General features: G+C 56.0%; 5 protein-coding genes across 5 annotated transcripts; 3 read left to right on the forward strand and 2 right to left on the reverse strand.

Annotated features, from left to right (window-relative positions):
* Window positions 1–106: 106 nt before the first annotated feature.
* On the reverse strand, window positions 107–1,629 carry TIF1 (P-loop containing nucleoside triphosphate hydrolase protein; the record flags this gene model as incomplete). Its single annotated transcript, XM_083190429.1, has 4 exons — window positions 107–760; window positions 826–1,250; window positions 1,311–1,388; window positions 1,593–1,629. The coding sequence occupies 4 exons, from the start codon at window positions 1,627–1,629 to the stop codon at window positions 107–109; spliced, it is 1,194 nt and encodes a 397-aa protein (XP_083054288.1).
* An 819-nt stretch (window positions 1,630–2,448) lies between these two features.
* Window positions 2,449–4,102, forward strand: ACO1O0_000934 ([Histone H3]-lysine-36 demethylase; the record flags this gene model as incomplete). The annotated part of the gene is made up of 2 exons (XM_083190430.1): window positions 2,449–2,774; window positions 3,073–4,102. The coding sequence occupies 2 exons, from the start codon at window positions 2,449–2,451 to the stop codon at window positions 4,100–4,102; spliced, it is 1,356 nt and encodes a 451-aa protein (XP_083054289.1).
* Window positions 4,103–5,577: 1,475 nt separating this feature from the next.
* On the forward strand, window positions 5,578–7,896 carry ACO1O0_000935 (uncharacterized protein; the record flags this gene model as incomplete). Its single annotated transcript, XM_083190431.1, has 3 exons — window positions 5,578–6,506; window positions 6,571–7,272; window positions 7,338–7,896. 3 exons carry the CDS (start codon window positions 5,578–5,580, stop codon window positions 7,894–7,896), a joined length of 2,190 nt encoding a protein of 729 aa, XP_083054290.1.
* A 531-nt stretch (window positions 7,897–8,427) lies between these two features.
* TVP38 (TVP38/TMEM64 family protein) lies at window positions 8,428–9,684 on the forward strand (the record flags this gene model as incomplete). The annotated part of the gene is made up of 2 exons (XM_083190432.1): window positions 8,428–9,179; window positions 9,255–9,684. 2 exons carry the CDS (start codon window positions 8,428–8,430, stop codon window positions 9,682–9,684), a joined length of 1,182 nt encoding a protein of 393 aa, XP_083054291.1.
* A 376-nt stretch (window positions 9,685–10,060) lies between these two features.
* ACO1O0_000937 (uncharacterized protein) lies at window positions 10,061–11,931 on the reverse strand (the record flags this gene model as incomplete). Its single annotated transcript, XM_083190433.1, has 2 exons — window positions 10,061–11,401; window positions 11,809–11,931. The coding sequence occupies 2 exons, from the start codon at window positions 11,929–11,931 to the stop codon at window positions 10,061–10,063; spliced, it is 1,464 nt and encodes a 487-aa protein (XP_083054292.1).
* Window positions 11,932–12,385: the final 454 nt, after the last annotated feature.

The following is a 12,385-nucleotide window of genomic DNA, read 5'->3' on the forward strand; positions in this document are numbered from 1 at the left end:
AAAGAAAAACTAATTTCCTTGGACGGCTCTGGGGGTATTAACGTGTCTCCGAGATCCCTCGTGGAGAAGCGGTCCAAGGTAGGTGTTTTGGGGGTTGATGATGTGTTTAGATGAGGTCGGCAACGTTCATGGGCATCTCCTCGATCTGGGTGCTGTAGAACTGCTCAATCTCACGCATCATGCGGACATCATCGGCGGTGACGAAGTTGATGGCAACACCCTTACGGCCGAAACGGCCACCACGACCAATGCGATGGATGTAGTTCTCACGGTTGGCAGGGAGGTCGTAGTTGATGACGAGGGAAACCTGCTGGACATCGATACCACGGGCCAGGAGATCAGTGGCGATCAGGACACGGGAAGAACCGGAACGGAACTCCTTCATGATCAGATCACGCTGAGCCTGGTCCATGTCACCGTGCATGGCCGAGACGGTGAAGTCACGGGCGGTGAGCTTGTCGGTGAGCCAGTCGACCTTTCTGCGGGTGTTGCAGAAGATGACGGCCTGGGTGATGGTGACAGTCTCGTACAGGTCAGAGAGGGTGTCGAGCTTCCACTCCTCCTTCTCGACGGCGATGTAGAACTGCTTGATACCCTCCAGGGTAAGCTCATCCTTCTTGACCAGAATGCGAACGGGGTCACGCATGAACTTGGTGGTGACCTCGAGGACGTCCTGGGGCATGGTGGCGGAAAGAAGGACGACCTGGGTGGACTGGGGCAGGAGCTGGAAGATATCGTAGATCTGCTCAGTGAAACCACGCTGAGAGGAAATCAAAAGTCAGCAAAAGGCGGTGGGTGATGGTGGGTCGGCAAAAGGGGGCTTACAGAAAGCATCTCGTCGGCCTCATCGAGGACGAACATCTTCATGGAGTCGGTGCGGAGGAAGCGGCGCTGGATCATGTCGTGGACACGACCAGGGGTTCCGACCACGACCTGGGGGCCGTCCTGGAGGGCCTTCATGTCATCGCGAACACTGGTTCCACCAATGCAGGCGTGGCACTCGATGTTCATGAAGTCGCCAATGGCGACAACGACCTTCTGGATCTGCTGGGCCAGCTCGCGGGTGGGAGCAAGGATCAGGGCCTGGCACTGCTTCACATTGGGGTCGATCTTCTGGAGAACGGAAATGGAGAAAGTAGCCGTCTTGCCAGTACCGGACTGGGCCTGGGCGATCACATCGTGACCCTTGATGACGGGCATGATAGCACGCTGCTGGATAGCAGAAGGACGCTCGAAACCGTAGGCGTAAACTATGTTTCCAATGCGTCAGCATCGAGGGTTTTGGCTGTCCATGAGGAGGCGCAACTTACCACCACGGAGGAGCTCAGACTTGAGGTTCATGTCATCGAAAGAGTCGACGGTCTCGTCATAGTTGGACTCGATCTGTCCTGTTGGTAGACAGTTAGCGGATGCTTTACTTTATGCTGACTGGAGCGCGGGGCGATGGCAGGGGCGACGATGGAAAGTGGTCGGGGAGAGAGGGGCTGATGCAGAGTTGTTGCGGCCAGCGCCTCCCAAGACCACGATATCGTCGCAAAGCGAAAAAAGGCCGAAATCAAAGAGTCGAGCAGCGGCGAAGGAGAGGAACTTACCCTCGGGGACGTCCTCGAGTCCCTTATCGGTAGCCATGATTGCGGTTGTTGAAGAAGAAGAACTAGATCAAGCTCAGCTCGACCTAGTTATAGATTATCGTGGGGTGAAGAAGAGTAAAAAAGGTCGCAGAGTCCGAAAAAGGGCTGCGACGGGAGTGAAAAGAAGGCTGGAGTCGACTAGATTCGTGCGTTCTCGAAAAATGCGAGAACCGACAGAACCCAGGTAAAGTGTTGATCTAGTTGTGGTGATAGTTTTCCCTTGAAGAGGTTGAGGGAAGAGGAAGAAAAAATGTTCGACTGAGGGGCGACGGACTTTTGGTGGAGGACATGGATTTTTTTTCGCCAGAGGTGGCCCAGTGGTGGCCCAGTGGTGGCCAGTGGTCTCGCACCGACCTCACTGGTTGAGTTCCCGCCTGGCTGACTGCAAAAAGCCCAACCCCCCTGCAGTAGCCAATCACACATGGCTGGAGGGGTAATTAAAGTGGACCACAGCTTTTTCCAGCGAGCCACCCAAAATTTGACCCCTCGAATGCGCTCCACGCCACTAGACCGTACCACCAGTCAGTCACTCTCAGTCCACCACCACCACCTTGCCCATTTTGCCCATGTCCGCCACCTCTCGATACCTACCTATTTTGATCCCCTCGGGTCTTTGCGGTACCTGATTCACTGCATTCCCTAGTTCGCGGGCATCTCGGTCGCTTGACTCGTCTATTTCCTACGTTTTCTATTTTTCCTCTTCATTTTTACTATAGTGCGACTCGGAACGAGATCTCCTCCCTCAGTCCAGCCACAACGGCGAATGCTCAACTAACACCCTGGCAACCTGGAACTTGCGCAAACTTTCAATCCGGAGATGCCCTCAGCAGTCAGCCACGATGGTGCGTGCCTTAATGGCACTCATGCTCTGGATGAGTCAAAGTCCCTGACCAGCGAAGATGTGTCACACTCTGACTCCATCCCCTCGCACCCTCTCGGAGTTAAGCCCCTGGGCAACCTGTACCTTTTCGAGGGCCACAATGCGCGGAGGTCCATTGGCACGTGGGAGTCTCTCCCGGATGAGATGCTGAATATCATTTTTGAGCACTTTGATGCATCAAGCCTCTTCAACATTGGGCACACGTGCAAGTTCTTCTATGCCTTTTGCCATTCAGAAGAGTTGTGGAAGGCTTTGTTTCTGCAGTAAGATGGCCCCTCCAGTTCATGGCTGCTAGGTTCGCTTTCCGCGTAGTACTACCTACCTAGTGGTGCTGTGGCTCCAAAGCCACAGAACCGCATATTGGAAGCTCTTCGGCTGTTTTTGGTGCCATGTAGTATCCGTACTTACATTTCTGACCAGGTCCCCATTGAAAGACAATCCATCTGTCCGATGGGCGCGCACATGGAGATCTACTGTTCTTGGCCTTCCAGAGGGCCATGGGACCAGTGTAGACTGTAACAATGTCTTTTCCGACGTCTTGCATAGACCTTTTGCCTGCAGCAACATCAACCTGGCGCACTATACATCTAGAATCCCAAAGGCAAACCAGATCCGCCGTTTTGATAACCTCACCCACGAGCAATTCTCCGAACAATGGACTGGAGAGCCTTTCATTCTATCGAAATGCATCCAGGATTGGCCGGTCACTTCTCGTTGGACAATCGACTCCCTGCTCCAAGATTACTCCCAGGTTGAGTTTCGAGCCGAGGCAGTCGACTGGACCTTTGCCAGCTACTGCAAATACATGGCCCAAAACTGCGACGAGAGCCCCCTGTACCTTTTTGACCGCAACTTTGCCGAGAAGATGGGGATCAAAGTCGGGCGTGAGGCAGACGCAGCGTACTGGCGCCCTGAATGCTTCGGCCCCGACTTTTTTGAGGTCTTGGGAGAGGAGCGCCCCGCGCATCGGTGGCTCATCGTTGGGCCTGAGCGCAGTGGCTCAACGTTCCACAAGGATCCCAACGCCACGAGTGCATGGAACGCTGTCATCCAAGGAGCAAAGTACTGGATCATGTTCCCGCCGACGGCCCAGGTGCCAGGGGTATACGTGTCCAAGGACAGCAGTGAAGTGACAAGCCCTCTGAGCATTGCCGAGTGGCTCCTCACCTTCCACGGGGAGGCACGGCAGCTCCCGGAGTGCGTAGAGGGGATTTGCAGGGCTGGTGAGATCCTCCATGTCCCTAGCGGGTGGTGGCATCTTGTGGTGAACCTAGAGAAGGGAATCGCCTTGACCCAGAACTTTGTTCCGGAGTCGCCCAGCCTCCACCATCTATCTGAGGCCCTCTCTTTCCTGAGGGACAAGGCCGACCAAGTGTCCGGATTCAAGCAAGACTGCGAGAACCCGTTCGAGCTGTTTACAGAGCGCCTGGGCAAGGAATACCCAGAGGCACTGGAGAAGGCGCTGGATCTTGCGGATCGGAAATCCGGCAAGAAGAGAAAATGGGACGCCGCAGTGGCAGTCGACGATGAACAATCAGGGGGTGGCTTCAGCTTTGGATTTGGTGGCGGTGATGATGAAGAGATCCCATGAGGGTTGGACTACAGTTACTAGCTAGGGTAGTCGGCCAAACAAACCACAACCCACTGCTCACTCGGCAAGCTTTCTCTTTTCTCTAACCAATGCAACTGATTAATCAACATTGTGTTGCTGTGAATAACCAGTTAATGTTGCCACAAGGCTTTAACACATGGTCATAGGTGTTAGCCAAGAGTGAGTCACGGCGCCACATGACGACCTGGCAATTACTCCGTACGAGTAGGACGTGCTTTGGCAAGCTCCGCCACGTGCAGTCACAATGCATACCGCCCCTGCATCCAGGGGGTCTACAGTACGTACGGAGTACGTACATAGGGTACTATAACAAACCTTCGAACACACAGGTGCTCTCACAAATGCAAGTGTACGTACGTAGATGCAATAATAGTAGCCATCTTGTCTCACCGAGTTACCTAAAATAGTGTTGCCTCAGTGGTGGAAATAGCTGGGGTGACGCAAAGTCGCACTAGCATCACTGCGACCCCTATTCAGAGGCGAGAATTGCCAACTTCTTGGGAGGCATTGGCATTTGCACCCAGTCCTTTGTGTGCCAAATGCCTATTATTGGCGATTTAGAACAATACCGACGCCACTGGAAGAAACACAAAGAGTGCAAAAACAGACATCCTTGCTTCTCAATCTTAACCACTCCGGTGACTTTACCTTGGGATAGAGTAATCGGTCTCGACAACTGTGGAAGTCCAGTTTCGACACCCACCAAGCTCTAGGCTACCTACTTAAGTAGATACGCTAAAGATAGACGCGAGATCCCGCGTTCTAGGCTTCCTAGGAGATCCTAGTAGAGGTGCTCCTGCCAACTCTCCGGAGGTTGTTTCAGGGTGGAAAGTACTTCGTACCTCCTGTAACCCAACCCCAGGTGCAGAAATACGCAAATCCGAGGCCCCCACTTGAGCTCTCCGCAGTTGGCCAGCAGCCAGCCAACGCCTCAACACCGCAACCACACATCACGCCTCTGCCTCACTGACATCGCGCGACGCACGCAATGTAAGCCGCCCGACGGCCGCTACGCCGCGCCTACGCTTCTCGCACATTTACTTCTTGCGCCCGGCGTCCTCTCTTCGTATTCGAACCTTAGGCCTTGTGCGCCCATGCGCCTCTGTTTATTCAAGGGTAATTTCAGTGGTCTCTGCGGAGGTCAGTGCCCACCCGCTCGGCTACCCCTTGCTGGCATCCACGCGAAATGCGACATCCCACAGTGGCTGACAGTATCTACGACAGAAACGTCCATTGTCGAGTACTCTATTCTCGTCTCCAATACTGCCTCTCGACAAGGTAGCCTCCTGCCTTGGCCCCCGATCTATTCGGCCTCGGAACGCGACTTCCACAACCCCCGACTCGCGACTGCCTACATCATCCATCATACCTCGCTTCACCGCCTCGGATAACCACGTCACACTTCCGATCACGGGTCTCCACTGAACCCTCCTCGCATCCACCACAACGCCAACATGGTCTCCGATGAACACTACGACCTCTGTCTCCCAGTCCTTCAGGACCCCGCCCTCGAGGACGAAGACAAGACGGACAAACTAGAGGACCTCCTCAAGGAGCAGACCAACCTGAGGGGCACATCTCTCGAACATGCTGTCCTCGATGCCTTGTGGAGGTATAGGGAAGGGGGGGGCACTTCTGCCTCGCCGCCCCCGATCCGTCACTCCATCCTTCGGCGCGCATCCCCTGCCTCCTTTCGCGGCTCCTCGACACCGCTCTCCAGCTCCCCGCGGCTAGGTGTCAGCCCTCTTGCCCCGCCTGGTTTTCTTCCTTCCTCCTTCAACCGAGCGAAGACTGCATCCCCCTTCTCTTCGCCACGGGCCTCGCCAAGACCCGCCTTTGTAACCCCGACCATACCGCACAGCCCGAACCTGAGCGCGTACGAGTTTTCCAGTGATTTCACTCCAGCTACCGAAATCCTAGGGGAGCACCCGACAGAGAATGTCGACTGGCTCGTCAACGATGACGCCGTTAGTGTTACGTCCTCGGTTGGGACGCCCAGTGGGCTCAATGCCGCGGCCCCAGAATTCTCGTCCATGTCATTCCAGCAAGTGGATATGTCGCCCTACGACATGCTGCGGTCTATCCTTGGCCAGACAAGGACCGATGAGGAAATTGAGGCGGCTCTGGCGGGTCATGGCTATGATTTAAGTGCAACCATTGCGTCCATCATGGAGAGCCAAGCCCCCGATGAGACGACTGGTTCCGTGCCGACTGAAGAACCCAAGAACATATTGGTTGGAAAGTCTGTCATTGCAGAAGCCCGCCCTAGTACTCCAGTCGGCCAGCAGAAATCGGGTGTCATCTGCAAGTTTTACATGTCCACCGGCCAATGCCTCCGCGCCGACTGCCGCTTCAGCCACGATCTCAGCAACCACCTATGCAAGTAAGTGACAAAAGAACCCCAAAACGAGGGCCATGGCTAGGTGCTTATACTCTGATTCTTATAGATACTGGATGATGGGAAGCTGTCTAGCCGGTGACACGTGCATCTTCTCGCACGACCCGGCCAAGCTGGTGAACAAGCTATCGCTAGATGGGACCCCGACACCCCCATCCAAAGGCCAGAACAACTTGCAGCTGCAAGACTCCAATTCCTTCCCTTCCCTGCAGGGAACCCCCGAGCATCTGGGTGGCTTTGCTGGGAGCCCTGGTTTTCTCGGCGCAGGGATCAATCCTCCCCCGGGTTTGCGTGCGTTCCACGGCTCCGACAGCCCGCATAGTCGTTCAAGGCCCGGAAGCCGTCACCAAGGCCGTGAACCGACGCCTTCGGCTCCAGCCCTTGATGATACGGAAGCCTTCCCCTCACTTGGCTCGGCATCCGCGACAAAGCAAAGCAAGAAGCACCATGGAAAGCGCGGGGGGCACGGGCACAACAACAAGGATAACACAGCTACAAGCTCCATGGCGGATGTTGTAAAAATGAGTCCTTCCCCTGCCGCAGCGTCGCCACACCTCGAACCTAGAAAGGTCGGGCGAAATGGCAGCACAGCGGCGACCAGGAATGGCGAGAATAGTGCTGCCGCTCAGGCGATCCCTAGTCCAAAGCAAATACCTTGGCTTGAGACGGGAGAACGCGCAAACAAGGCCTATCTGAAAGCTCGGCAAGAGGCGATTAAACATGGCGGCCTTCGAAACAAGTTTTTGCAAAGGTGAGTTTCGGGGACTAGCTATGTCGTCCAAACCTGAGAAACACTAAAGTGCTAACCAACCCCAGTGCCGCTCAAGCGTGGAATCGCAACGATGCTCGAGCCGCCAAGGCTCTCAGTCTTCGTGGGCAGAGCGAGAATGACCTCATGCGCAAAGCGCACCGTGAAGCTGCGCGGGAACTCTACGAAGATCGTAACAAGAACAAGGCCAACAGCTCCGAGATGTATGTTGACTTGCACGGGCTACACCCAGACGAAGCAGTGGAGTACCTCGAAAAGATCCTCATGGAGAATGGGAAGGAGGCCAGCCCAATCTACGCCATTACGGGGTCTGGGCATCATAGTAAGAATGGTAAAGACAAGGTTGGGAAGGCCATTCGGAACTTCTTGAACGAGTGGAGGTATGCCTACCGAGAGTTTTCGGTGCCCGGGGACCGCAACAACATGGGAGGGATCCTGGGGGTAGATGCTAGGAGTTGGGACAAGTCGCTAGCCAAGGAGGCGGCAGAGGAGGAGGAGGAGGAGGGCAGCAAAGGACCCGTCGACATTCTTGATCAAGCCGTGGAGATTGGGGACGGGAAAGTCAGACTGTTGGTGAGGGATCCGCCCAAGGGACCCAGGCGGTGACAGCCAGGCCTCCAAAGTAGTAAAATAGGAAAAATTCAAGATTCAACAACTGCTAACCTTGTTCGGATGGCGCCGATTGATGTACCAGGGGACATTCGAAATTCCAACTACAGTACGAATACTTTGTACGAGTAATAGATAGTGCGAGTTCGGATACCCATAGTATTGGCGTTTGGCAACAACGTGGGATGGGAATGTCGGTTCATGAGTGGGGCAGGGGCCCCTGTACGCATAAGGTACTGGTCCCTGACCTCCGTAGCTCCCGGTGATCGCCGCTGGCGTATACTAATATGTACAACGGCACCACGTCAGACGTGCGAATCCATTTCCTCTCTGCCATCATCCGCAATGCAGACACCATCAGCATCACCTCGACCATTTGATACAGCTTATGCACCCTCAACCTTGCCTTAGTTTTCCTAGACACCATATGCCGGCCCGTCACGGCTGACACCTCGAGAACGCCGTCCTCTGCATCGATAGGCGAGCCGGAAGAAATCCCCCTCTCACTCGTGGACATTGACGCCCACCATGCCGGCCGACTACCAGTCAACGGCGCAAGGCCTCGCCGTGTCGCCATCACGGTCCCCCTCGCCGCATCCCTGGACCCAGACCCGTCAGTCCGTTGACTCCTCCGACTCGACACCCACTCGCCTCTCGACCGCCCGCATCCGCTCCCTCTCCTCGGCCACAGCGCCTCCTCGCTCCCGCCTCCGCCAGGCGTGGGCCGCCGTCGAGTCCTTCAATGCCTACTCAATCCGCACCTACAACCGCATGACGCCGCTCCAGCGCGTGCTCGCCCTCGTGGGCATCATTGCCATCTACGCCATCATCATTGTCGGCTGGATCTACTCCCACCGCCTGTTTGACTGGCTCGCCGGCGTGTCCGCCTCGTGGCGCGCCCTCCCCGGCGGCTGGCTCATCATCTTTGCCCTCATCTTCGCGACGGCGTTCCCCCCCATAATTGGCTACTCGACCGTCACCACCATGAGCGGCTTCGTCTACGGCTTCCCCTGGGGCTGGCCTGTCGTCGCCGCGGCGTGCACCATGGGCAGCTTGGCCGCCTTCATCGCCAGCAGGACCATATTGAGCAAGTCTGTGGACCGCATGGTTGGCAAGGACCCGCGGTTCGTGGCACTGGGCCAGGTCCTCCGGAAGGATGGCATCTGGTACCTTACCGGGATCCGCTTCTGTCCACTGCCGTTCAGCCTGAGCAACGGTTTCCTCGCCACGATACCTAGTATCTCGCCCCTTGCATTCACCCTCTCCACTGCTCTATCAAGGTACGTGTCGAGGCATCCCGGCATGCCGCTACTCCCACCATGTCACTTCCAAGACTAACAATGCCTCCTTTTTAGTCCCAAGCTTCTTGTCCACGTCTTCATCGGCAGCCGCCTCGCCATCCTCGCTGAGAGTGGCGACAAGATGTCCTTTGGCGACCGCATCGTCAACTACATCGGCATGGCCATCGGCGCCGGCGTCGGCATCACCGTCGGCTGGATCATCTACCGGCGCACTATGGCCCGCGCCGCGGAGCTCGCCCGCGAGGATGACGCCACCACCGCCGAGGAGGAGGGCCGTGCCGCACCCTACCTCGACACCGAGGACACGCTCATAGATCCCGAGGACGCTGCTGCGCTCATGAGCGACGATGACATGTCCCTGTGGGAGACGCAGATGGACGATGACGCCGTGGAGCGGTGGGGGGACAGTGATGGGGAGTCGGATGGGGCAAAGAAGACAGGCCAGAATGGAGAGGCTGGCAACGCGTCACATGGGTCCTGGTAAGGGATCAAGGCAAGAGAAGATAAACCGGGTATATGTCTCACGATGATTGCTCACAGCGACTTGTATTATGGGATTGTCTCGCACGGTTCAATGATGGAAAGATGGGCTGGATGGCGTTGACAGGTTACATGCGTGATTAGACTTGAAGAGTAAACGATGGTTGGGTTATTCGAGGGCTTGATAAAGGGAACTATGGCATCATAGAAATGATCATTTATAAATGTATTGGCTCCAAAAACCATTTCATCCCATGCCATATTGTAAACAATAATCTGGATCTCTCAAACGCAATGGTGCTTCCCGACGCCGTCGCTGAAAAAAAAAAAAAAAAGTCGCTGAGATATAGAAAACAGACATTTAACAATCGTTATCATCTTTAAGGGTTGCTGGGCCGGTAATGGCTGAGAATCTGCAGCGCCTGATCGACAGGATAGCCGATGAAGACGGGCCCGGTAAATATCATCTGTGGGCCGCCAGCCGTTGATGATGCCTTTGCTGCTTCGGGGCTGATGAAGGCCGGCTGGCCAAGGTGTGAAGGCTGAGGACGAGGCTGCTGCTCACCCGCGGGTGCGAACGAAGGCTCCTGGGGAGGCTGAGGTGTAACGGGGCACTTGGCCTCTGGCTTGGGTGGTGGACCACCACCCATCAATCCTTGCAATTTGGTGTGATCGAAAGGGCACTTCCCACCCATCTTCGCAGGTGTCTGCGCACTCTGTGAAGGACTAGGCATCCGCACGGGGGCTGGGGGAGGGGAGAAAGGTTCCCCATCCTCGTGATCAACAGGCTCGTAGACGGGAACGCTGATGCCCCATGGACGGCTGGGTGATTCGCCCACTCTGACCTCCTTGAGCGGGCGGTCAAAGCGGCCCTCGCGGTCCCCTTCCACTTGCCCCTCAGCTGGGGAATCTTGATGGTCCTCCGGGTCCGTAGTCCCTGTGACAGCGTTGGCCCAGTTGTGCACCCTTTCATTCGACGCCTGGTCCACTTCGCCCTGGCATGCATTCTCCTGCTCAGTCTCTGGCAGCATCGACTGATGGAGCTGACCTAGACCCTCGATCATGCTGACAATGTTGCCATACTTGGAATCAATTTTCCTGATCTGGTCCTCATTGTGCTGGTACCGTCGCAGACAGACCTCGTGGCTCCGAGGGAGCTCGTGCTTATGTGTCTCAACATAGTTGGCGATCTCCTCGGGCGAGTGCTGGTCCATGTAGCGGATGGGGCATTTACTGCCGCCGCCGCCATTGGTACCCTGAGTCTGCGACGTCGACTCCTCATACATGGTTGCACAGATGGGGTCGGCAGAGAGATGGGATGTCTCATCTAGGGGTTCCTGCGCATGCTGCTGGCCATCAGAGACATCTCTGTTCTCTGGACCCTGCGAAAACGGGCACTGCAGGTTCCCCCGCTTGCCCTGGACAGTAAAGTCTTGCTCGAGAGCAGTGGACATGGAGCTCCTTCTTTCGTTGGAGGTGCGAGAATACGTATCCCTAGTGGATTCGGTGGTCTTGCTAGACTCGCCCAGCGAGGCCAGTTGGTTCGCCACACGACGGCCGTCGCGGATGACGAGGGCAATCTGGTGCTGTGACCGCTGATTGCCGCGTCGGGGAAGAGGAACTGGTGAGTTATCGTCGCCAGAGGTATGAGGAGGCACTTGGAGCTTGGCCAGCGTCTCTGTTATCTCTGGCGTAGCCGGTGCATATTTGTCAGCCAGATACTGGAGCTTAATGCGGTCACGGTGTGTTAGCATCGGGACGACAAAGATGAAGACAGTGAGTTGTGTAGGTTGGAAAAAAAGAGGCGTCTGAGGTAATTTCAGAGGTTTGAAAATGTTATCACTCTCAGCAGACAAAGCTGCTCGTGATCTAGAGCTAAAGGTTGTTCATCATATAGACGCGGGAGGCTCATCAGGCTGCGTTGATGCACTGCCAAACTGCCCAGGATGGCCTGAGGCATACATCCGAGCGGCGTCGGCGACGGGGTTTTGGATAGTCCATGTTTGCATGACCGAGACCCGAAGCCGACATCGCAAGGGGAGGGCAGCACAGCACAGCGCGGGCACTGGTGAGGAGGGCCTTCTGTTGGAGAAACAAGAAAAGAACTGGGGCGCGTGACCCTGCTTACCTGTTCGTGGGCAAAACGCAGCTTGTGCTCGAGGACGATGCGGCCATCGTTCAAGCCCTGGGCCTCATCGGCCAACGCATTGAAGGCATCGGCGAGGCTGTGCGTGAGGTCGAGGTACGACATGCCTATGCCGAAGGATGCCGGATAAAGCTGGATGGGAAGGCATCGCTAGAGGAAGGATGGATGAGGAAGAAGAGTTCAGGTTTTTTTTGAGGCGGGAGGGAGAGTGGAAGGGGCGGCCGGTGGCAAGGTGGGTGGGTGCCCACTGCCCAGTGGTGTCCACCGCCCAGTTGCCCTCTCAACCTGGACCCAGCGGCTGGCTCGGTCTGGACAGGACCCTTGACCCGCCGTACCCAACGGCCACCAGGCACCGACTCAGGCTACAACTCTGAAAGCCTCCACTGTGGACACCATTGGGAATATTACCTATACGTAGGTAGGCAGCTACTACCTACCCGGCACCACTCCCGAGAAGATGGGTGGGTATACATGTTCCTAAATAAACACGGGTACTATGTAGAACGTGTACAGATAATTGCCAGCTTGGAACTTATGGTTTGGCTTTGATTATAGTATC

The sequence above is a fragment of the Amphichorda felina genome (genome assembly GCF_050947745.1).
Source record: "Amphichorda felina strain 45539 chromosome Unknown scaffold_1, whole genome shotgun sequence".
Classification (NCBI taxonomy): Eukaryota; Fungi; Ascomycota; class Sordariomycetes; order Hypocreales; family Bionectriaceae; genus Amphichorda; species Amphichorda felina.